At 43.5% G+C, this 25,855-nt stretch overlaps 1 protein-coding gene across 6 annotated transcripts in view; it reads right to left on the reverse strand.

The window, feature by feature from the left end:
* The window catches only part of LOC142108810 (histone-lysine N-methyltransferase SETDB1-like), a 93,318-nt gene that overhangs the window by 62,280 nt on the left and 5,183 nt on the right, over window positions 1-25,855 (reverse strand). For 4 of the 6 annotated variants that reach the window (XR_012680230.1, XM_075192693.1, XM_075192692.1 and 1 more), the window contains exons 2-3: window positions 10,147-10,360; window positions 8,407-8,564 (exon numbers count right to left, since the gene is read on the reverse strand). Coding sequence is in view for 4 of the 6 variants with exons in the window: in XM_075192693.1 (XP_075048794.1) it covers window positions 8,407-8,564; window positions 10,147-10,358 (370 nt within the window). In the remaining 2 variants the exon portion in view is untranslated. Of the gene's footprint in view, window positions 1-8,406; window positions 8,565-10,146; window positions 10,361-18,196; window positions 18,266-25,855 lie in introns of those variants that run through there. The other 2 variants (XM_075192691.1, XM_075192694.1) reach the window with 2 other exon arrangements.

A 25,855-nucleotide genomic window follows, 5' to 3' on the forward strand; every position in this document is an offset into this window, starting at 1 on the left:
CCTGTTGAAGTGGGACCTCTGCCTCTATGGTCCTGCTCTTTGGACACCAGAGGTCTGCCTTTATTCAGCGAGTTTCCCCTGAAGTGGGTTCCCACAAAAGGACTGCCGGAAAGAGCCAACTCTCAGAGTCCACACTCTGGGAATATTCACTGGAAGGAACAAACTCCTTCCCCCAGTGACCTGACTAATCATGGTATCCAATTCTGGTCCAAATAGAACAGACCCGGAATAAGGTAGTGTCTCTAGAGACTTTTCCATGTCCGCGTCCCAAGAACGAAACCAGAGAGTTCTCCTGAAACAGCAGAAGAAATAAGACACCGCATTTTGGGCGGCTTCAAATATATAGTAAACAGCTTCCTTCAAGTGCAACGCTATCTGAATCTTGTAGCCCGGCTGCCAACTAGTCAGCCCAAGATTCCATAGCTCTTGCGAACCATGCTGAAAAAAACATGGGTCTAAAAAAATGGGATTTTTATACTTACGTAAAATCCGTTTCTCTTAGTCCATTGGGGGACACCGGGGACATTGGGGGTATAGAGTAGGGACAGGGCGAACTGGCACTTTAAACTTCTGTTTAACTAAGCCCTAGCTCCTCCCCCTCTATACCCCACCTCCGGCAAAGCCTCAGTCTATGTTTAACCAAGCCCACAGAAAGCGGAGATAGAGGAAAAACAAGAAAAGAGAAACTAACAAACCAACATTCTCTTCACAACAAGACATGTCCAAAAGAAGGAGAAATTAGAGCGTTAAGGGTGGGCGCCCGGTGTCCCCCAATGGACTAAGAGAAATGGATTTTACGTAAGTATAAAAAAATCCCATTTTCTCTGTCTTCCTTTGGGGGACACCGGGGACATCTCAAAGCTGCCCTACGGAAGGGAACGCTCAGAAGAAATGGCACGAAACACCTTCTTCTAAAACTTGCATTCTTGGATGCAAACACATTAAACTTGCAAAAGTTAGTGAATGTGTGTACAGGCTACCACGTGGCCGCTTTACACAGCTGTTCTCTGGAAGCACCATAGCGGGCCGCCCAGGAAGCACTTACAGAACCGGTAGAGTGCTTGCATAGTTTATCTGGGACAGGCTCCCCAGCCTTACTATAAGCTTGACGAATAACAGCCGTAATCCACCTAGTAATAATTACTTTAGAAGCTAGCCAGCCTCTATTGTGAGCATGATAGAGACTCAAAAGATCGTCAGTCTTGCGCATCTTCTGAGACCTCTGCACATAATATCAGAAGACTCAGACAACATTGAGAAAACCAATGGAAATATCGTTAAACTGAATACATAAAATCAATCAGGACTGGAATGACAATGTGTTGATTTAGATAAAAACCAGACTCAACCGTAGGACGGAAAGAGGTCCTATTTCGAAGAACTGCTCTGTTTTTATGAAAAACAAGAAGAGGAGACTTGTAAGATAAAGCAGCAAGCTCTGAAAACTGTGCGTGCCGTAGAAATGGGCACAACCGTTTTCTAGGATTGAATACAGTGGAATTCAAATTTCTAAGGTTCAAAAGGCGGATGCTGTTAAGCATTCAACACCAAATTCAAATCCCATGGTGGTACCTGAAGAACATATGGAGTTTGTACATGGAGAACGCCCTGAATGAAAGTGTGCACATAAGGAATGACAGCAAGTTTTCTTTGAAAGAAGACAGTTCTCTTTAAGGTAAGCTTTTTCTAAGGCGCAAACCTGCATCCAACCCGTCCTGCAAGAACCTAAGTAACCTGGCCAAGCAAAAAGAAGAAGTAGGATATCCCTTCTTTTTACACCAGTCAATAAAAGATTTCCAGACTCGATGAGAAATCTTTGCAGAGGCTGGTTTCCGAGCACAAAGCATGGTTTGCACCACAAGTTCGGAAACACCTTAGCGCTTAGGATCATAGCTTCAGTCACACCATTAAAGCCAGACGTTGTAAACATAAATGACAAAAGGGATCTTGAGTTAATAGATCTGGGCGTAACGGCAACCGCCCGGTCCGAGCTCGTCGCTGTACCAGGCCCTATGCGGCCAATCCGGCGCTATCAGAAGAAATGGAACACCCTCTCTCTTTACCTTTAACACCCTTGGAAGCATGGCTACGGTGGAAAAAGGTACACTAAGCAATACCTCCAAGGGACAGACATGGTGTCTACTGCAACAGCCATAGGATCTCTTGGATAGGAGCAGAAGAGGAGAACCTTGTGGTTCATCCGAGATGCCACCATGTCGACATTCGGGTGACGCCACCATTCCGCCAACTGACAAAACACCTTAGGATGCAGGGACAATTTCCGCATGGCCAAGGGACTTTTGGTACCGCTCTGATGATTCAGTCAGACCATGCCACGTTCGTGGCATACCTCAATCTTCACTGGCCTTCCCTGCAGCAAGTGTTGTGTGCTTATAAGAGCATGAAGACTGCTCACAGTTCAAAATCACTGATTGGAAGCTTGGATTCCTTTTGAGTACAAAAACCTTGAAACCGAGCATGAAGACAGAAGGCCTCTAATCTCGAAGGCTGGCATCCTTTGTGATTAAAGTCCAATTTTAAATTGATATATTGCGTCACCTGGCGAGAATCTGTTTATGTAACCACCAAAGAAGCAACTAACTGGTCTGCGGAGGCAGGTAAAATACCTGGGCCGCCAGATTCAGATGCTATTTGTTGCATTGCAACAGAAGATTCAACTGGGACTGTCGTGCGTGACACTGAGCAAAGTGGATCGGCTAGAAAGTCGATACCATGTTGCCAAAAATGCTCATGGCGAAATGTACCAAAGGCTACCTTGCCGCCAACCAAGATCTTACCCTGTTCTACAAGGCTAGAATCCTGTCTTGGTTGGTAAGAACACCCGTTTTGACGGATGTGAAATAAAAATACTCAAAAAGATCATTTGCTGAGATGGTAGCAACTTGGACTTTTTGAAGTTGAGAATGCAACCGTGAAACTGTAGAGTCTGGATTACTACTTGGATATGTCGTCTAAAGCACCTTTGGAGACTCAGTCATCTTTTGTTTTTTGTTTGATCTTCTTTTAGTGACAAAGTCCAAGGCGCAACAAATGTAGCAATCTGAGAGGCAGCTTGTAGTAAACAATAGATAACACCAAACCCTATGCAATGTATACAAACAAACAGCAAGATTGCAGACAAGCGCCAATCAAGAGATATAAAAAACAAACAAATACAGGAACAAGAAACATTCGGTAAATGATGGTCAGAAAGTTCAAAAGTCCTCCATTCCAATCGGAAAAAGAGGAGTCTTCTGAAAGAGTCCCAATAACTTCATAATTCCTCGTAGATCAATCATAAAAAAGAAGAGGAAAACCAAAACATAGTGCAATATGCAGATATATCAAAACAACAGAGGAAGGCCCCTATAATATCCGTGCACTTGTAAAAAGACAGGAACACCATGTGTAGTAAAGGGTTAAACTTAACCCCTAAGGGGTGCGCACTCACCAAATGGCATAAATAATCAAGCCTGTAATACAGATGTCGCTCCTTATAAAAGTCAATCTTCTAACATGGAATTCCACTCGATCATAAAGGAATCCAAAAGAAGAAAAGACGCTCCATAGTGTAAAAACGTATATAAAAATTTATTCACAAACATCAATAAAACAAAAAACACAGCGTCAGACGAAAACCTGAAGGTAGGGAAAAGGTGGACCCTTACCGTCCTCAGAAGGGCAAGAGACGTGTCTTAGATAGAAAGAAATAGCGAGCAGTGTCCCGGGTGATTCTCGCCAACGATCTCCGTTCTGCCAGAAATAACACACCAAGCTCCGATAAAGGAACAGATCCCCGGCTTCTAGCGTCTGACGTCACGCTTCTCCCCTCAGCCAACGCGTTTCGGCTCGTCTAGAGCCTTTCTCAAGGCATATCCACGGGGTAGGAGTCAATGTCACTTAAATAGTAACCGGATGCTAACACAGGAATCGGCATGCTGATCAAGACTTACACATTGGTCAAAAAAATTCTGTAGTGTATACCCAGCCTGGTAACATGAGAAACCTCTTACTTAGGAAAGGAAAGTACCTGACACACAGCTTGTATTAATTCCTCCACACTCTGCGAACCGAATGAATCTCCTCCACAACCGAAGGAGCATCCATGTCAGAATTCACCGCTGAATTACCTTCATTCTGGGAACTACAGTCAAATCTGGCTTATTTTCCTGAAGTTGTGGCGCCATCCTCCTACGCTTATGTGTGCAAGACAGTGGCGCAGATTGTAACATACTCTCTAAGAGGAAGAAACTTAAACCAAACCCTGTACAAAGTATGCAACTCCCTGTACCCAAGCAGGCTGTACAGACTCCGCCAGGGAGAAACAGTAAAACCTTGACTTAGCGAACTAGAACCCATGTCAGTTGCTACAGTGCAAGCAGAATCAGAAGATGGAGCGACCGCAGCCTGTGACAGCACCAACTGAGCAAGTTCAGTCACTGTATTGGAGAGAGACCGAACCCAGGCATGTGTTGCCGTTTGTAAAGCAGCAGCTGCTGTATTACACCGTATGCTCTTTAAAAGTCGAAGGCTGCGCACAGAGCCTGCACGCCTTACTGACCTGATGGTCAGGTAATGTGACAGACAGCCCAGGTGAAGCTCAACATTGAGGAAACTCTCAATCTTTCTATCTGTGGGGTTCTGGAGGACCGCCGAACTGGGTACCTGCAAAGTGGTCTGATGGGCCAGTATAGCTACTGTAGTGTCCAATCTGGGCACCTGTTTCCCACTTCTGCGATATGCGAGAGTTCTTCATACATTTTCTTTTAAATATCCCTTGATCTGAGAATCCTTGATCCTCAGTCTCAACCAAATCCAGTGACTGTCTGACCTCCATGTCCAGATCCTGAATATCCTGGTTCTTTATATCTGCATCCCAGTCACTGTCACCTCCTAACTGGGTGGAGTCTTCCCCACCACTTCTCCTTCCTCCTCAGAGGAACCCTCTGAATCGGACAGGGAAGCAATGGGTGAGAGGATTGTGGCCGATTAGCCCTAGGTGGCTCACCCCTTTGCCTTTTAGGGGAATCCAGGAACCTATTTAAGCGGTCTAAGCGCTTCCCTAGCAAAAACGAACAAGCGGGTTCCGCCAGTGCAGGTTGAGAAAAGGGAGAACCGAACGGAGGCCCTGGCTAGAAGCCCCAAACAGCAATATTCCAACTCTGTTATATATTTAGGATTGAGCACATAGTAATAAGAACTATCCTAAAAGTGCTTAGAGAATTCTAACAGTAAAACTCTACCTGCTAATAAGATGGAATAGACTATGTGGAACGGTAGCACCACCGTGCTGACTTATCAAATTATATTCTGATATACTGTAGAATTGCATTCAACAGATACCCTACAAATCACGTATCCACAACAAAAGTCAGGCTCACAGATCTATAATTTCCTAAATACAATTCTGTACCACTAAACGATTGATACCGCGTCTGCTTTCCATCAATGCTGCGATTATACGAGTCCACAAATATAACAAATAATGGTCTATAAATTGCAGAACTTATTTCCTGATGCATAGGTAGGTTGACTCCCCCTGGTGCTTTATCTATCTAGGTGTAACCGCTACGGTGCGTACTTGCAACAGTATTTATTTCAAAATATTTTTAAAAATGTCCCATTTGGTCTCTATGGGGGGGGGGGGGGGGAGAGTTCAATTGTCCGCGATGATGTGCTAAGGAACGTTTTCACGGAAAAAATATCCGCTCATTTTTGCTCACAGCTCTAAGGGGCGCAAGCAAAAAAAAAAATCCGCGCAAGGTGTCTCATAGCCGTTCTGGAGACACCTCTTGCTGATATTTTTTTAGAATTGAATCTCCCTCTATGATTTTAGTTAGGAGTACGCTTGTTCTAGTTCCCAACAAAGAATCGTCCTACACAAAGTTCACTCAACAGTCTTCATTGTTTTCCTTTTAAGATCATGCAGTTCTCCTTATAAACAGGTCAAAGGTTACAATTTGGAGCACAATGGAGCTGTAAAGAAACTTAGCCGATATAAATTATTTATCTAGATAATTAAAATTACCCATGAGGATGGCCACTTTTTCTGCTGTCCTTTCTCTTTGTAACAACAATTGAACATCAGTGCTATTTATGCTAGGTGGCTTATAAAGTCGTCCAATCAGTGCTTTAGTTGTATTTTCCCCGTGTTTATCTATCTACCCATAAGGACTATACATAGTCATCATTTTCATAGATAATCTGAAACAGTTCTTAAACTTCTCATCTTCCCTATCAAGCCGTAACTTTCATCAGCCAAGTCTTGGTGATGCCCCCTACACGATATATTCTCTTCCAACAACATTTGAACTATTTTGCTTGGAAGACTCCTAGCATTCCTTAAAATACATTTGATATTTTTGCTGTTACTTTTAATTTTACTCATCTCCTTATAGCCTCTTCTAACCACCTCCTCCCCCCATTACAGCTTCACCATCCCTATTGAAGAAGTGGAGCCCGTCTCTACTGTAAAGACTGTAGCGGAGAGGAATTCTAGCCTAGTTCTGCTTATTTAGCTCCCTAAGCTCACTTGGCATTCAGCTGTTGCATGTGGCAGAAGTGGTATATCAGAAAATACTGCTTTGGAGGACATTGCTTGAAATTTTCAGCCTAATTTCATAAAAGTGTTCTTGGAGATCATCCACCTATTTGTAACTTTGTCACAGGTACCAATGTGTGCCAAGACTACAGGGTCCTCTTCGGGCCCTTCAAATAGTCTATAAACTTGATCCACTATAGGCCGAAACTAAACACCAGGCAAACTGCAAATTGGTCAGCATTCACAGCACTGATGAAAGACTACCCTAACCATCAACAACTGAATCTCCCTCCACCAGCACTTATCCTGCCTCCACTACACTCATGTTCCCAAGTGTACAAATCTATACTACAAATCTATACTGCTATTGAAATGCATTATCAATAGAACAGTCTTCAGTGGGCTTAAACAGATGGTCCATCACACTGTCCCCTGGCCCGAACCTCTGATGGATGGCCTTATGACAAATGCCATCCTCTGACAAATTTGGGACAAGTGCAGAATACTAGGGAGGAGGGGAGAGGGGAAAGCATAAAAAAGGTTCAGGAACAATCACTTGGACATAACAGGGTTCACATCTGTACCATCTCACGCTTCGGTTTATTTTTAATTAAATGTCTATTATATAAAACATTTTGATGCAACCTATTTGTTATAAACAATACAATAAACAATGTATTACCAACAATACAACTGAGTTACTCACAAAGGGAGGGGAGAGGGAGGAGGCATCCATTGCCACAGGGAGCGCTAGCAGTAACACCTCCGACAGCATACTTTGAGTTTAACCATTTAGATCACATTTGAATAAGTTTTACTTCATAGCTAATGGACAAATATGCATGTATTTTTTTAGGCCAAAAGTTTCGTTTACAAACTTAAACCTAGAAAATTTGGTCCCTTCATACCCATCCAAGTTTTTGCTATAGACAACTTTGCCGTAGAAAATAATTTTGCCCTTCTTAGGGCAGGCTTGCAATATTCCTCAACCACCCCCTTAACCTCACTAGGTTACCCTATTACCACCCTTTACAAGACAACAACCCTCTGACCCCCTGACCAACACTGCTGTGTGACTGGATCATACAGCTCGCTCAGTACCTTTTCCCTTTGCAATCTGGCTGGACCAATATGCAATATGTAGCACTTACCCTCATGTATCAAACTCCCATTGTCCTATAGATTGTACGCCTGTGAGCAGGACCCACTTACCTCTCTGTCTGTCTGTATTACCCAGTATTGTTTTATTACTGTGTTTGTTTCTAATTGTAAAGCACTAGGGAATTTGCTGGCACTATCTAAATAAATGTTAATAATGATATGCAAAGCAAACATACACACAATCATGATATATACACAACACTAAGATCACCTGGCTAATACTGTGTAGGTCCCCCTCGTGCTGCCAAATCATCTCCGACACGTCAAGGCACAATATCTCTGAAAGTGTCCTGTGGTATCAGGCACCAAGACGTTGCTGAACAATTTTTGCAGTGTGGCAGGGCGTACTATCCTGCTGAAAGAGGCCACTGCCATCAGGGAATACCGTTGTCAAGAAGGGGTGCACTTGACCTGCAACGATGTTTAGGAAGGTATCGTACCGGACAGGCTAGCCTTCACTTCCCACATGCATCAATGAACCATGGGCGCCCATGACACTCCACAAGACCTCCCCGTTTTGGAGAAGCTCTGACCCAGGAGAAACCGGCCACCCCACCCTGGTGTTTTCTGTGGCAGGTCCTAGTTATACAGGCGTTACTGTGCTAACCAAGCTTAACACTGGAGATGCATGGGGGCTATAGTAGATGGAGAAAGTTTTTCTCTGACCTTTTAAAGGAAATCTATGGTGCGATAACACCACTTACCTGATCCCACACTGATAACATCATCATCGTCCTCATCCTGTATCTCAATGACTTCCATCGGCTTGGAAGACGCCTCGTCCTCTGAGCTGCTCTCCTTGTATGTGATGCCCATCTCACTATATAGTGATTTCACCAGCAACTCACAATGATCAATAGACCTGAAACACAAATAGTCTCAATGTCTAAAAGCCCTGGCACCATCATTGTCCAATAAACTAGCAGATCAATATGACAACTTGTGAGGCTTACATGACAACCACTACGATGTTGTTGTCAGATCTTCTGCTTTCGTGGTAACTGTGACATGCTCCAGTTTAAACTGCAAGCTAAATATTATTAAGATGCTGTTTACACAAAGGATAATCCCTTTGTTGTCCCATACTCCTCATCATTCACTATTAATAAAGCACCGTAATGTAATAGTTCATTATGCACCATCTGTACATAAAACATTACAATTACAGACATATAGCATAAAACTTTTAAAGCCAATGTAATTCTTGTCTATGTAAACATATGTAAAAAATGGACAAGATGTAAGACAGAATCCTTTTTAAACTTCTTACACTCACATACAAGGCTCTCTCCCACTCCACTGCCCCTTACATCTCCAATCTCCTCTCCATCCACACTCCCGCCCGGTCCCTGCTTTCGGCCAATGACTGTCGCCTCTCCTCCCCTCTGATCACCTCATCCCACTCCAGAACTCAAGACTTCTCCCGAGCTGCCCCCCTGCACTGGAATGACCTCCCACGCTCCGTCCGTTTGTCCCCTAACCTGTGCTCCTTCAAACGGGCACTCAAAACTCATCTCTACCGCATTGCCTACCAGCCTTCCACCTAACCCTCTCTCCATGCTCACTCTCCTCACTTCACTCCTCCTCAGTAGAGGGGAGCTCCCCTCCTCCGACATCCTCTGTGCCTGTCGTCTGTCTACCCTCCCTATAGGATGTAAGCTCGTATGAGCAGGGACCTCCTCCCTCCTGTCTCGCTACCTTCTCTTCTGCTCCAACCTCCATACATTTGCCTTGCCTGGAGCCTCTGAAGTCTTGGTACTACTCGTTTATTGTTTTGTACTGTTATTCCCTGTACTGTCCATTGTTTGTAATGGGTTCGGCGCTGCGGAAACCTTGTGGGGCCTTATAAATAAACGATAATAATAATAATAATAAATACTTTAAGGAAGACTAATGAAAATATGTTTTTCTGTTCTCTGTCTTGTTAAAATTTTAAATACATGTAAATATCTACTGTATCTCTAAGCAGATAGACCTCAGCTGGTGACATCTGTTGCTCTAGTCAATTAAATGTAAAAGAAAAGTTGTTATATTTTGCATTGCACTGTATTTACCGAGAGAAGACTGTATCGTAGATGTGCCTCAATTCAGTGACACATTGATCACTATGAGGACTGCGCTGTCAGTACCTCCAGGTGTACTCGTGGAAACTTACCACCCCCCATAAGCATGAGCCCGGATGGACTTGCGTCTTCCATCTACTAGTAAAGATTTAAGGTCAGCTCAGTAGTTATTAAATAAAGCAACTTCACCATTGATGATCATTTCCTCCAACTTGCAAATCATTATCACACATTTTTCTGCTTTTATATTAGAAACCGTGTTTATAAATAGTGACCAAATAATCTAATCACAGCTCTCTGCCCTTCTACTAATGGGCCACAGCAACTATTACTCAGAACAGTCCCAACTATAGTACAGTCTGGAGAACAGATGACCTTTACCTTGCAGCGTTGTCACACAAATTGTCCACATGGGCCACCTCTTCTTCCTTCTGCTTCACCAAATTCTCCAGTTCCAATAACTGAGCTTTCCGCTGCTTCACAAACGGATTCTTCTCCACCTCTTGGTCTATAAACTCGCGAAGTTCTTGCATGGAAATACCCAGCTCCTCCACCACCATATTCTCCAGTTCCGTCATCTCCGGCTCTTCCATGGCTACAAGTAAAGACAACCACGAATAAGTTACATAGGCAAAACCCAGAGAAATAACTACTATAGAAGTAGGTGAAGGTATGTGGTCTTCATGTTGTTAGGTCCAGGGCTCCTGAAATACATCACTAGTTTTGGGATAATGATACTAGACCAGGGGTGGACAACATAATGCAGTATACCCGATTTATCATCTTTTCAGCCTTTTTGGGTCTACCACAATGGGGAAAAAAGAGGGGGAGACCCAATGTCATGTAGACTAATCTTGATACAATCCGCTCTACTGCTACTTCACCAATATACCCTCCACTCAAGCTCGTTAAATATATTAAACGACCAGCATAAAAGTCCAAATCATATACAGCTTCTTCTGAAAAATGTCTGTAACACAGGGGAGGGGCTTTTCCATTTCATTCTCATAAGTCAAAACGGCAATGATTCAGTTCTTAAAAACAGGCAGCTTGCCCCAAGTGTGGTGAACCAGACAGATCTGTACCACTGCCCTTGGGCCTGTCCTGTCATTAAAGGCTTCTGGACCCGCGTGTGGAGATTCGCCATGGATGAGTTAACTATTTATCATTAAACCCGAATGGGCGATCTTGGGCATTATGCCTTCAGACACAAGAGCTTCTGCAGGAAGCAAGAAATTACTAATGATGATATGAAGTGTGGATCCAGAGTTCTCCCCCCGCACACTTGATCTGTGTAAGGAAAAGATGCTTTCAAATTCGGCGGATGGATTGGCAGGAGGCATCCCTCCAGAAAGAGTCACCCGGAAACTCTTTGAGGACTGGGAAAGCTATATCAATACATTGTCTATTCCCTTGAGGGAACAGCTTAGGGAATGTTTTTTTGTCAAACGCTCGGGTATGAAAGTAGAGTATTCTTACAAGAACCTCCTATAACGGGTATGTGTCTGCTGGTCTCCTGGCACCTTAGGTCTCTACTGAATTCCGGATAACTATTTCTCCTTTGAACCTCTCCGTGAAGTGGAATTCATTCTAGCTCTTTTAAGAATACACGTTACATACTATGCCTACAATACTTGTGATAGTTCAATCAGATCGCCAACTTTAGCATAGGAGTTACTGTACATTGACAGGTTTGCAATTCTGTGATTGTATGTGCCTAGGTGACTAAGTGGTTAGCACTTCTGCCGTACAGCACTGGGGTCATGAGTTTGATTCCCGACCATGGCCTTATCTGTGTAGAGTTTATATGTTCTCCCCGTGTTTGCGTGGGTTTCCTACGGGTGCTCTGGTTTCCTCCCACACTCCAAAAACACACTAGTAGGTAAATTGGCTGCTAACAAATTGACCCTAGTCAATACATAAATGGACACAAAATAAAGATAGAAACTTTGATGGAAAAATAAATATTGCACTATTGCTTTTTGCAGATGTGACTGGATCCCTGATAAATAACTTCTGGTATAAATGTATTTAAAGGAAATAGCGCAGGGCGCTTATTTATATAATTGCACATGCACTTGTTTTTGATATTGTGTATATTTTGAGATAGGAAATCGTTATTTCTGAGACCAGGGTAGAAAATTTATTTTTCTGTTTAAACCTTTCTTAAGCAAATGCCTTATTTCTGATGTATATATTTGATACAATGAGCTCTTGTGGATGTAGGTATTTTGCGTATTGGGATGTGTTTTGTATGGAAGTGTCATTGTTTGGGGTTTTGTAAGGTTGCTAGTGGAAACCTCCAATTAGGCATATGGGGAGGCCCAGCAGGGAATCGTTACTGTGTTGCCTTTTTTCATAGTGTTAAAACCTTTCTGAACATTGTAAACAGCATGTGATGCAGGATATCACAGCGTTTCTAGAATTTCACAGATAAATATTGTTGGCTTTGCAATGCATGTAAATCCATGTTTGTGTAAACACATTACATCCTGTTTCTAAAAATAGCCTGTGCCTAAACTGTATAAAAGGCACTGGCTTGTATTGAAAACTTGTTCTTCTGATTTCATCTGACCTTAGCACTGGTACCTTCATCCAGTGCGAGAGCAAATAAACATCACTTGCTTCAAAGACCTGCTTGAAAACATCTTCAATATTGCTGTATTCCTGTGACCTGCAAATTAGACCCTAAATCTAATCCCGTTCTCTGGCTGTTTCTGAGGTTGTACACGTCTATTCCGGTACCAACACTCTGCCTGCTACCCTGCAGTCTTGGCCAGAGGGATCCATCCATAGCACCCCTGACCCATAGTAAGAGCTCAGGAGTACCAGTCCAGGTACACCAGTAGCGGGGTACACTTGCAGCGTCAGTTATCCAGAAGAAACCCGGTTCTGGATGCTGGTATAGGAGTCCAGTGGAGGCAGCCTTTGTAAGTCCCTCCTACTGCGGCAAGAGGGCGCATTTGGGATAACGAAAGGGAACGGTGGCAAAGTAAGCCCAGCTGGTTCCCAGCAACAACAGGCAAAGTGGCATAGGCGGTCCATCCTGTCACAGCAGACTTAGAATGTAACTTAGCTATTTAATTTAAAATCTAAGTAAAGCCACTAATCAACATAAATATCATACTTACCAACTTTTTAAAGTTGGTTTTCGAGAGATCCGGGTGGGAGGTGAACGTGTTGGGGCGGAGCTAGACAAATAACATCATTTTGGCCTGCCCCACCCGTGACGCAATGACACAGACGCATCATTTTACCATGGGGGGGCTGCCCAAAATTATGCGATCTCAGGGGAATCGCATCATGGAGGTTTCAAATCTGCCCACTTCACTAGGAAGTGAGCATGTATATCTATATCTGCATATTATGGAGCTGAATAATATACATGAAAACTCTGTTTATACTAGATATGTCCACCATACCTTCAGTCACTAAACAAGAAGCTAGCTGCTAGTGACTGACTAGCTTTGCTGAATTGTACAGTGTGTATTGGTAAATTCTCACACTTAGACAGGGACGGTGAACCCCCATAAGGACAATGTCCTAAATATGAAGGAGCAGCTTCAGCTGCCTGTAATGGGTGGAGGAGGAGATACTGCAATGTAATGAACGATATTTAGTTTACCTCCATGGTTTGCTTCTGAAAGTTTACATCTTGGGGGTTTAGTGGTCCTATCACTACACGCAGTGGAGTCGGCATTTTGTATCGGAATATTCATAGGAATGTACCCCATTAATTCAGTAGGCAGAAGTACCTCATACACAGGACTCAAGAATATTAATCAGTCATTGCGTTAACAACGTCACTAGTTTTGAGCAAACTGATAGCAGATACCAATGATAAATGCTTAAAAGGGGTTTTTAACATTAATAAAGAAAACCACCCAAAATTGAAACTCTAGTGTTGGGAAGAGTTCCTAAATGAACATAAAATTCTGCATTTACATAACTATGATTCTTTGTATGTGGTGTTGTTGTGTATTTCCCACTGAATACGAATGGGAAGGGCATAAATTAACCTGTTGCCTGTTTGAAGCTTCATGAGAGCCAGTGGATCGGGCAAACAAAGCATAAATGCGGCGTATCTAAGCACTAAAACACCACCAATACCGAAGAACATGTTATCGGAAGAGATAAAATCTTGGTCAGGATGGATGGTAAATTCAGTCAGAAGATAACCACATCCAACCAAGTAGGTGGTAACTGTCAGACCTCATCGGATCCGAAATGTCAGCCTGGGAGCCGTATGGCTGGATCCTTCGGATTTGTCCTCATTTATATATGTATATGTACAGACAAATCTGACAGAGATCGGACTGCTTAGTGGTCTGGTCAAGTGGCAGGACCAGCTACAGTATGACCATCTAAACTCTAACTAGTAAGAGCAGTCACACGGGTCTGCATCTATACTAAACAAAGGGAGAATAGTTTACCAAATTACCCCAACTCCTCCAAATGGTGGCCATCATGGTTAGTCTCGATGCTTGAGTTAGACACCAAGCTATTAGAGGCCCCCTTAATTGCGGCACATTGTCCTATGTATATGTTTATATAAATATCTGTGCTTTTAATATTCCAATTAGAGTGGGGGACCAGTCACTGAAACCAACAAGATTATGCTAAGGAGCCAGGAAGCTTGTTCATCCAAGGACATCAATAAAATGGCTAGCTGATTCCTGGGATTTCGTCACTCCTGTAAGCCTATATTAATGTTTCACATTAATGCAACACAGATAACATCCAATGAAGTTAAGGATCCCTGATTCAAAGAGGCAGCCACATCCTGGAAGACCAGGACCGCAATCTCTTGATTAATATGAAAACCAGACCAGTTTTTGTTGGAAGGTAGGTATCATACAGGTCTGTCTGTATAAAATACCAGATAATGGTGAACGACAAGAGAGAGGCCCATGTTCAAAAACTCTCCTTGCAGAAGCGATGGCAAGGAGAAAAACCACCTTCCAAGTTAGGAATTTGAGTTCAGTCAACTTCAAAGGTTCAAAGGGGGATGATTTAAGGGCTCCAAGCACCAATTTCAAGTCCCAAGGTGCCTTAGGTGGTACATAAGGAGGCTGGATGTGTTGAAGGAAAGTCCTCCGATATACCGGTTAGCCCTTTCAAAATATATTGAGGGGTGGATACCTGCACCTTCAGGGAACTAAGCCGAAGGGCCATCTCCAAATCATCCTGCAAAACAGCTAAGAACCTGAAGAGTCAACGGCCGGCATATGACAAATCATGTGTTCGCACCAACTGACGTTGGTCCGTCACACTATGATAATTTAGGGCAGAGACTGGTTTATTGGCCTTCAACGTGGCATCAACAACCCTGGGGTTCATGGTGCCGAAACAGCCCCGAAGCAGTAGACTGTCTTGATGTGGAAGCAGTCACTCTTTGCCGACTGTCATGTCTAGTATGTCCACACAACAGACTCGACGTCGCCAATCAGGACCACTGAAATTCCGCCACGTCTGATGTCTTTTACGGATCAGAACATCCACTGCGCATGCCAAGGGGTCTCTGGTCCTGGACAAGAACCTGGGCACCTGGCTGCTGTAGCGATATGCAATTCTGAGCTGCCTCATATAGCTATCCTGATGCTTCTTACAGATGTAGTGCCAGAGAAGGTAAATCAGAATCCTGTAGACCATCAGCAAGATGATCTGCCCAGGTCTCCATCTCTCTAGCCACCAAAGCAGAAGAAAGCAAGGGTCTAAGCATGGTCTTCAAAGAACTTTCCACTTTATGGTCAGTGCCATCTTCACTAGTAGTCAGGCCAAGTAGAGGAAGAACAGGTATGGTGTGCCAACCTCGCTACAGGTGGAGCCACCTTATGTACCTGTTCAACTGGGCCATCTCATCCAGCTGAAGTGGAAAGAGGATAGGAAACCTACGTGGTACAATTAATTTTCTGTCTGGTTGTTTCCCTGCTGAATCAATGACATTTGTCAGCTCTTCAGAAAGAGGGAACAAACTACACGCCTCTTCTGCATCTTTCACTAAGCCTCTGAATCAGAGACCGCTAAGAGGATGAGCACATCTATGCCATTACCAGGAAGCCCAAGTTCTCGACTTAATTTTTCAAGGCCCTGTACCAAAGAAGTGGACCAAGAAGCTTACGCCTAGATTTGACCTTTCGAAACCAAGAGGAGCTGGGAGGACAGAAGAACCTTCCCCTGCAACCTTTAAAGATGTCGTAAGGGAAGCAGTCTGCACTGATATATTTTGAGCCGGAGTGATAATCGTATCCTCTGCGGGTTATATCTGCAGAAAAAGCGAGCAACTGAACTAGCGCTGCCGACTGTCCTAATGCAGTCGCTTACGATGATCCCCTATCTGAGGGGGGCCCATGACACACCCACTCCAGCAGAATCCACATAGGTAACCTGCAACTCTATTTCAATAGTTGCAGTCACACTACACTTAATTTTTTTTATGGTATTCATTTTATTACATAGATGTAAATGTGTGTGTGTGTGTGTGTGTGTGTGTGTGTATAAATTATATATATATATATATATATATATATATATATATATATATATATATATATATATATATATATATATATATATATCTATCTATATATCTATATATGTATATATATCTCTCACAACTCTACAGGGATAAACCCACAGTTTTACTCCCCAACACAATTTTGTGCTAATGTACTGTATATAACAGAATAATCCTCACAATAGGAAGAATTTCAACAGTAAGACTGTGAAGGAATTGGTAAAAGTATGTAAAAATAATTCTACAGATATCTATTTGCAGAGATATGTGTAAGAAAATGGTTGACCAGTGCAGAGTATCTGCAGATAGAGAGCAGCCTATTAGTCACACACAGTACATTGGTGATCAGTAGTAGTAGTAGTAGATGGCCTTATCTGTGTGGAGTTTATACGTTCTCCCCGTGGTTGCGTAGGTTTCCTTCAGGTGCTCCAGCTTGCTCCCAGATTTCAAAAACATACTAGTAGGTTGATTGGTTGCTGTTAAATTGATCTTAGTCTAACTTCGTCTGTGTGTGTGTGTTAGAGAATTTAGACTGTAAGCTCCAATGGGGCAGGGACTGATGTGCAATTCCCTCCTTACTGGTCTTCCAAAAAACAGACTCAAACCTCTACAATCTATTTTGCACGCTGCGGCAAGACTGATTTTCCTTGCAAATCGTTCTTCCTCTGTTGAATCACTCTGTATGTCTCTACACTGGCTGCCTGTTTTGTACCGAATCCAATATAAAATACTTTTACTAACCTACAAGGCCATCAACAAAGCTGCACCAACATACATCTCCTCTCTTGTCTCAAAATATCTCCCAACTCGGCAACTCCGTTCTGCGTCTCTCATCCACCCTCATTACATCCTCCCATTCCCGGTTACAGGACTTTTTTCGGGCTGCACCCACTCTATGGAATTCTCTCCCTCGCACAGTAAGACTCTCCTCTGGTCTACAAACTTTCAAGCGTTCTCTGAAAACCTACCTCTTCAGACAAGCTTATAATATTCCTCGGCCACCCTCTTAACCTCGCTACCTTTAGCCTGTTACACAGTTTCACGCGGAACGGCTGCCCCCTGACCAACATTGTTGTGCGACGGGTTCATTTAGTTTATGAGTCACTTTTACCTTTGCAGTCTGGCTGGGCCAAAATGCAAACTGTAGACTTAACCTCATGTGTCAATCTCCCATTGTCCCTTTGTCTGTTTTACCCAGTTTGTTTATTAGTTTATTATGTTTGTCCCCAATTGTAAAGCGCTACGGAATATGTTGGCGCTATATAAATAAATGATGATGATGGAGAGCAGCCTGTCAGTCACACACAGTATACTACTGATCAGTAGCAGCAGAGAGCAGCTTCTCAGTCCCACACAGTATACTGCTGATTAGTAGCAGCAGACAGAGAGCAGCCTGTCAGTCACACACAGTATACTGCTGATTAGTAGCAGCAGACAGAGAGCAGCCTGTCAGTCACACACAGTATACTTGTGATCAGTAGCAGCAGACAGAGAGCAGCCTGTCAGTCACACACAGTATACTGCTGATTAGTAGCAGCAGACAGAGAGCAGCCTGTCAGTCACACACAGTATACTTGTGATCAGTAGCAGCAGACAGAGAGCAGCCTGTCAGTCACACACAGTATACTGCTGATTAGTAGCAGCAGACAGAGAGCAGCCTGTCAGTCACACACAGTATACTTGTGATCAGTAGCAGTGTCTGTGAGGTAAAACCACTCAGGAGTTTTTATTCAGCTGTCACTTCTCCTGAATTGGATCCAAAAGGAACAAACCAATCTGCAAAGGGGGAGCAACCACTATATGTGTGTAATAGTCATTACATCTGTCAAGCTATATAAACCTATGTGTAATACTGTTTGATATACGAATATATACAGTGATATAAATACAGTTTACGCCAGTAGACAGTCATACCAGAATTCAACACTGTACTTATCCCTCCAGGATAGCTGAAGTACAGTCAGGAGGGGAGAATCCTGTCAGTAAGGACAACAGCAGAATATTTTCCTTAATAATCACCTCAGGAGGGAACTGCTGACACAGCAGCTTGTTTCCTGCCTTAGGAATGTACCAAGTCTACTGATGAGTAGGGGTGTCCTGGCACAGAGCTGGATTAAGGTTCTGGGGGGCCCAGGGCACTTAAGACGGGGGGGCCCCCCATTGTGTAATATGGTCTTCATTTTAGACAAATAAACAGGCAATGCTGTGTGAACTACTGTTAGTTGCATCTGCCATCACAGCATAACAGTGTGAAGTAGGACATACCTCCCAACTGTCCTTGTAGTCAGACCAAATTCTGACTAAGTGGGACAGTCACCCACATTCTGGACTGTCCCACTATACCGAGGACAGTTGGCAGATGGTCCTGCTCTCTCCTACCTGCTCTTCTCACTTTTCACCACCTGTGGCTGCTGGGGTCTTAAGCTCAGTTGCTGCTTGTGTAGATTCTGGGATGTTGGGGCCCTATTTTGAAAAATGTTAATAAATCAATAGCACCCCCTTTAATAATTAGGCCTCCCTCCCTGCAACCATCCCCAAACTTGAAATTAAATAAAATTAATAATATTCACATTTAATAATGGAACTGTTTTCCCCAAGCAGCCCCAACATTAAATGAATAGTGCAGACATTTAATAAACTTATTTCGCTCCCCACTAAACAGCCTGGCAATAAATTAAATAGCATTTACGTTTAATATAACCATTTTCCACAACTATCACCGGCATTAAATAATTCATATTTACAATTACAATTAATAAATAGCCCTCCTCCCCAAAATCAGTCCCACATTCAATTAATAGCCCCAAACCATCTCATCTTAAATTAATAGGACCCAATATTAAATTAAATTGCCCCACCATCACCCCACAAAAAAATAGCACTCATTAAATAATTAGCCCACACCTGCACTCCACCATTAAATAGCCTACCTCCCACACTATATTAAGAACCCCCCTTCCCTTACATATATTAACATACTGCGCACACACACACATATATATACACATACATATATATATATATATATATATATATATATATATATATATACACACATACAATATATATATATATATATATATATATATATATATATATAATATAAATGTCTAGTGGCGTGTGTTAGTCTGTCTGTGTGTAAAAAAACAAAAAAAAAAAACAAGCTGCGGCGCCACCTGCTGGGCGGAGTTATACACTGACCTACTAAATTCTTAGTGTGTGTGGAGAAAAAAAATTCAGAAAGGGCTGAAATTTGGTATACTAAGATGAGATGTTTTTAATTTTTTAATTTAATTTGCTAATTGTTAAAAGTGTTTATAAAGATTTAAAAAAAATATATATATATTTCTTGAAGGAGAAGTGACAGTGGGGAGTGGTTGGTGGTTGCCGGGGGTGACAGTGGGGAGTGGTTGGTGGTTGAGGCCTGGGCTATGGCCCAAATGCATGATAAGAACCTTTTTAACACCTTAAGTAGCTTGATTTGACTAGAATGCATGAGTATCATGCACGGGTTAACGTGTGTGTGTGTGTGTGTGTGTGTGTGTGTGTGTGTGTAAATTATATATATATATATATATACACACACACACACATCACACACACTAATATATATATATATATATATTACTGTTGTCAACTGCAGTTGACTGGGAGCTAAAGTCTTCCATTATCCATAAAATAATTCTGCACAGGTAATGGCTTGCATGTTTAAACCATCTGTTTTCAATATAGGGATGTTTCCCTGGTACTGGGTTTTATATTTAAATTAATGTCTGCATATAGATTTTTTTTTTAGCTTGCTAGTTTATATATATCATATCAGTAGTACCTTAATAAAACAGGTGTTGGGTAAAAAATTTACTATATTACATGACAGTTGCACAGCAACATTATAATACCTAGTTATACAGGCTAATAACTTAACAGACACACACACACACACTATATTTATATACTTTATTCATTCTCACAAACACATCCCCCCCAGATCTTAACTTACCTTGTGCCTGACAGGCAGGGCAGCTCTTCTCTGCTCCTCCTCAAACTGTCATCTACAGGTAGCGGGTAGCGGCTGAATCCCCTTCAGTGTAGGTACCCTGGCACGTCAATATGACGTCACAGGGTCATGTGATCGCAGCGGTCACATGGTACATAGTGTTAGGCGGCTGCTGAAAGTCTATGGTACTCGGTGCAGGAGCTCCATCATTTCTTTCAGTTCCTGGCTGCATTCGTGTAGAAAAAGGTAAGTAGAAGGGGAGCAAGTGTGTGTGAGTGTGTGATGGTTGTAGCGCTGGCACGGGGGGGGGGGGGGGGGGGGGGGCATGTGTGATGGTTGTAGCGCTGGCACGGGGGGGGGGGGGGGGCATGTGTGATGGATGTAGCGCTGGCACGGGGGGGGCATGTGTGATGGTTGTAGCGCTGGCACGGGGGGGCATGTGTGCTGGTTGTAGCGCTGGCACGGGGGGGGCATGTGTGACGGTTGTAGCGCTGGCACGGGGAGGGGCATGTGTGACGGTTGTAGCGCTGGCACGGGGAGGGGCATGTGTGACGGTTGTAGCGCTGGCACGGGGGGGGGCAAGTGTGACGGTTGTAGCGCTGGCACGGGGGGGGCAAGTGTGACGGTTGTAGCGCTGGCACGGGGGGGGCAAGTGTGACGGATGCAGGGCAGAGATGGGTGCATGTGACGGTGCAGGGCAGAGATGGGTGCATGTGTGACGGTGCAGGGCAGAGATGGGTGCATGTGTGACGGTGCAGGGCAGAGATGGGTGCATGTGTGACGGTGCAGGGCAGAGATGGGTGCATGTGTGACGGTGCAGGGCAGAGATGGGTGCATGTGTGACGGTGCAGGGCAGAGATGGGTGCATGTGTGACGGTGCAGGGCAGAGATGGGTGCATGTGTGACGGTGCAGGGCAGAGATGGGTGCATGTGTGACGGTGCAGGGCAGAGATGGGTGCATGTGTGACGGTGCAGGGCAGAGATGGGTGCATGTGTGACGGTGCAGGGCAGAGATGGGTGCATGTGTGACGGTGCAGGGCAGAGATGGGTGCATGTGTGACGGTGCAGGGCAGAGATGGGTGCATGTGTGACGGTGCAGGGCAGAGATGGGTGCATGTGTGACGGTGCAGGGCAGAGATGGGTGCATGTGTGACGGTGCAGGGCAGAGATGGGTGCATGTGTGACGGTGCAGGGCAGAGATGGGTGCATGTGTGACGGTGCAGGGCAGAGATGGGTGCATGTGTGACGGTGCAGGGCAGAGATGGGTGCATGTGTGACGGTGCAGGGCAGAGATGGGTGCATGTGTGACGGTGCAGGGCAGAGATGGGTGCATGTGTGACGGTGCAGGGCAGAGATGGGTGCATGTGTGACGGTGCAGGGCAGAGATGGGTGCATGTGTGACGGTGCAGGGCAGAGATGGGTGCATGTGTGACGGTGCAGGGCAGAGATGGGTGCATGTGTGACGGTGCAGGGCAGAGATGGGTGCATGTGTGACGGTGCAGGGCAGAGATGGGTGCATGTGTGACGGTGCAGGGCAGAGATGGGTGCATGTGTGACGGTGCAGGGCAGAGATGGGTGCATGTGTGACGGTGCAGGGCAGAGATGGGTGCATGTGTGACGGTGCAGGGCAGAGATGGGTGCATGTGTGACGGTGCAGGGCAGAGATGGGTGCATGTGTGACGGTGCAGGGCAGAGATGGGTGCATGTGTGACGGTGCAGGGCAGAGATGGGTGCATGTGTGACGCTGCAGGGCGTTACACATGACAACACTCTCCATCTTTTCTCTGATATTCCCCATGGTGCTCATTATCTTTTCCCTCACAGGCCCTGTGCCCACAATCGTGTCTCACTGTCGCCCACCAGCTTTTACCTCACATGCCCCGCTGCCTCAATCTTGACACCTCTCTTAATTCAAAATGAGAAGAGGCATCTTTTATTTGAAAGAGGAGTACAGCCTTACCAGCAAATGTGATAATAATACAGAGACCGTTATTGCCATAGATGTTGTGGTTTTGTTTTTTAAAAAATACTGTATTTAGTCACATTTTGCTCAGATGATATTATCATTACAGGCCATGGGGTAAATGTATCAATGTCCGGATTCTTCAACTCCGGCGAGATCGGCGTCTTCAGCGCTTAAATTTAAAGCGGCACTGCCTTTACAAGGCAGTGCCGCTTTAAATTTAAGCGCTGAAGACGCCGATCTCGCCGGAGTTGAAGAATCCGGACATTGATACATTTACCCCCATGAGTATAATTGATTTTCTCACAACACCGTACATAAAAGACTTATCAATTTTCTCACAAAAATAACAATACATCCAGTTTTCTAAGCACTTTATTAGGTGTCATACTTCTGCCTTCTCACTTATCCATAACTTTTAAATTTTGCTATATTTCAGGCATTCATTGTGGGACACCAGGAACCATTGGAGAATAGTGTAGGGACCAGGCGAAAGGGCAATATAAGACATTCTGGAAGTTCACTGACAGTGCTCCTGCTCTATACCCCTCTCCTGTTAGGCCCTCACTTTGCATTAATTGCCCAGCGTGGCAGGCCATATTTTTTATTGTTGGGGTGGTCTCCAAAGTCAGCGACTTCAGTGTCACAGCGCGGATGATTGTTTAATGCTCTGAGCGGAAGAACGGAGGTAACGACGCGGTGTTTACGCTAATGCCCCCACTCAGTGCTGGATTCCTCTGCAGGACATGGCCATAATCGCTACAGGGGTTCCCAGGCAGTGATTTCTGGAATGACAGTCACTGCTTCACAGTGCTCTGTAGGACAGCAAGACTGTGAGTGTTAACTTTTCCCACCACAGTGCTGGAAGATAGGTTTAGCAAGATGATGTGGAACACAGGAATGGATACCTCTTAGTTGGGGCAGGCTTCATGTTTCCTTAAGGGGCCTGGGTCAGGTGGGCAATACTGGGTATATGTAAGCCCCCACTAGGCACTGGACTGGTGGAGGGTGCGTCCTTTTGAACAGCTACCAATGCATTTCTGGAGGGAGGTGCTTAAATAGTGTCCGTATGCCTGGTCCCTACACTATATCCCAATGTTTCCCAGTGGACTATGTATAAAAATCCTATAATTTCTTCTATGTTTTATTTCCCTGATTACTATTGCAAAAATAAAACATTTTTCCTGGTACTACAAAGCAATTTTTGTTATATACTCCCCAGACCGCTGCAACCTCCATGTTGCTGTAATGATATCTTGATCCCCTACAATCCAATCAAATAGTTGCTGCAGGAATAACCTCTCTACTCTCCATCATCAATTACTGTCGTCCTACTGAAATCATCCTGTCTTCCATTTTAGTTATATTTTCACTACAAAAGTATTTAGTGCCGTCATATCCATTTCCACTTGTTACATCTATTATCACAGTCTCTGTACATAACAACCCTCTGGTCACGCTGACGCTTTTTTTATTTGCTTCTTCCAGGTTACCTCCGCTCTCAGGACTACGACCCTTCTTGAATGCTGCCCCTGGAAATCTTCAACAGAATCTCTGTCTATCAAGTATTGTCTCTAACTGTAGGATCATGCTGAAAACTCACCGGTTTAACGAACAGTTCCAATAGTGCTTGGGACTTGCTTCTCCCAGAGCTGTGCTCCAGAGGGGAAAAGGACACGTTCTGGAGCGGACTGTTATGAGTTTTCTTTTTTAAAGTGTCCGTTCATCAAGCGATATTAACGAAGGAGAAAGCAATAAACCTAATAGAGACAAATTATTATTTTATTTCTACTCTCGAACTTCATGTTATTATCCACCTGACAATGCCTGATGAAATTACCGCGAAGAGTGATCATTATGTTGTAGCTTGGTATGATGAGGACCAGCAAGTGGAATATATTACCCGATATTGTAAATGGACGTTATCAGACATTTGTGTGTCTGCTTTTACATATTACAGACAGCTGAACGTTGTAATATACTGTATATTTGAATACTTCGTAAGAAATACATAATGTGATGTAAACAAAACCTACTGAAAGCAGCTTTTTTGTATATTTGTAATAAACTAGTTATTTATTTCACCATTAAAATGACTACATCTTTATTTTCTTTGCTTGCTAAAGTTTCTCAAAAACATCTTAATGTTTAGTATATCAAGTCTGTACTTTACCTGTAATTGCTATGCCGACCAAGGTTCTCCTCCCAGCAATGGAGGACCCAGGAGGGGGTGACTGATCCAGGCAGCTGACCGGACGAGCACACTCATGGGGTATATTTATTAAACTGCGGCTTTGTAAGAGTGGAGATGTTGTCTATAGCAACCAATCAGATTCTAGTTATCATTTATTTAGTGCATTCTACAAAATGACAGCTAAAAAATCATTGGTTGCTATAGGTAACACCTCCACTTTTTCAAACCTGCAGTTTAGTAAATATACCCCATTGTCTTGCACTGTGTGTGATCTAATTATTTCAATAACCTATTTAGTGCTGATACCATGCCATAAGCCTCTCTGTGAAAATGGTGCACAATAATTCACAATGTACAGTAAGTTACACACGTAGGACCACTACCCACAACTTGGACATACACACTGCTTTTTATGTAGCACATTTTCTTTTGTTTACAAGCCACCAGACCTGGAAGATAAGTTTCAACCCAACGCCTCCTCCCCCTGTATGTTAGATATTTGTTACATGTCTATATGTGACCCGTGTGGAAGAGATCTTCACACTTTCCTCTTGTGTCCTACAAGCATGTCAAATATTAGATAAATGCATAAAGTATACCTGCTGAACCAAGGATTGTAAAACAAATAATATATATTTCTATCTATTCTCTTATCTTTTGGGGAAAAAAGTAATGACATAATTTACCAATATATTATGAGAACCATCTGCCACATATTAGAATTTTTTATTGAATGCCTACATTACTTTTAGCCTGACAATTATTACATATTCACACTTGTTATGATTAAAATATGTCCAAATTTTAGAAAAAGATGCATCTAGCACGAAGTCTATTACACCACGTCTGATTATAAGAAGGATCCCTGCATAATAAACTTAATTTTCCACCTATATCAGCAAGAAGTTACTTGTAATGCAATTTGCAACTGATCCATCGTAATCCCACAGGTGTTTAATTGGACAGTGTGCCACTAACTACATCTTTATTCAGTCCAGGTAATTTTAAGTTAGGTGTGTGTCTGATTCTAAATTTGCCGTGCACAAATGTGGTGCACTCTAATTTTCATTGCACGCTGTACCCGCCGCAATAAGTGCTGAGAGACAAAAGCTGTGGCATTGAAAGAAAAACAATTATGCAAATAATCTTAAGAATAAAGATCCTGTTTTATTAATTACTAGCTGAAGTACCAGTCATTGCCTGGGTTTAAATCTTCAAGCTATTAAGTTATCAATGAGTTGGATGTAACTGTCAACCTTTTCAAAATAATTAGAAGCTTAGCAGGTCTTCCAGCACACCCATTAGGTGGCTGCCCAGTGTCCTTTTTGCTTTTATATTTATTGTCATTGAAATCCATCTAGTGGAAGGACCAGGACAGGCTCGCCAGGTCAAAGTTCTGCCCAGCGTACACCAACGGGA

This window comes from Mixophyes fleayi, chromosome 12 (assembly GCF_038048845.1).
Source record: "Mixophyes fleayi isolate aMixFle1 chromosome 12, aMixFle1.hap1, whole genome shotgun sequence".
NCBI classification, from domain to species: Eukaryota; Metazoa; Chordata; class Amphibia; order Anura; family Limnodynastidae; genus Mixophyes; species Mixophyes fleayi.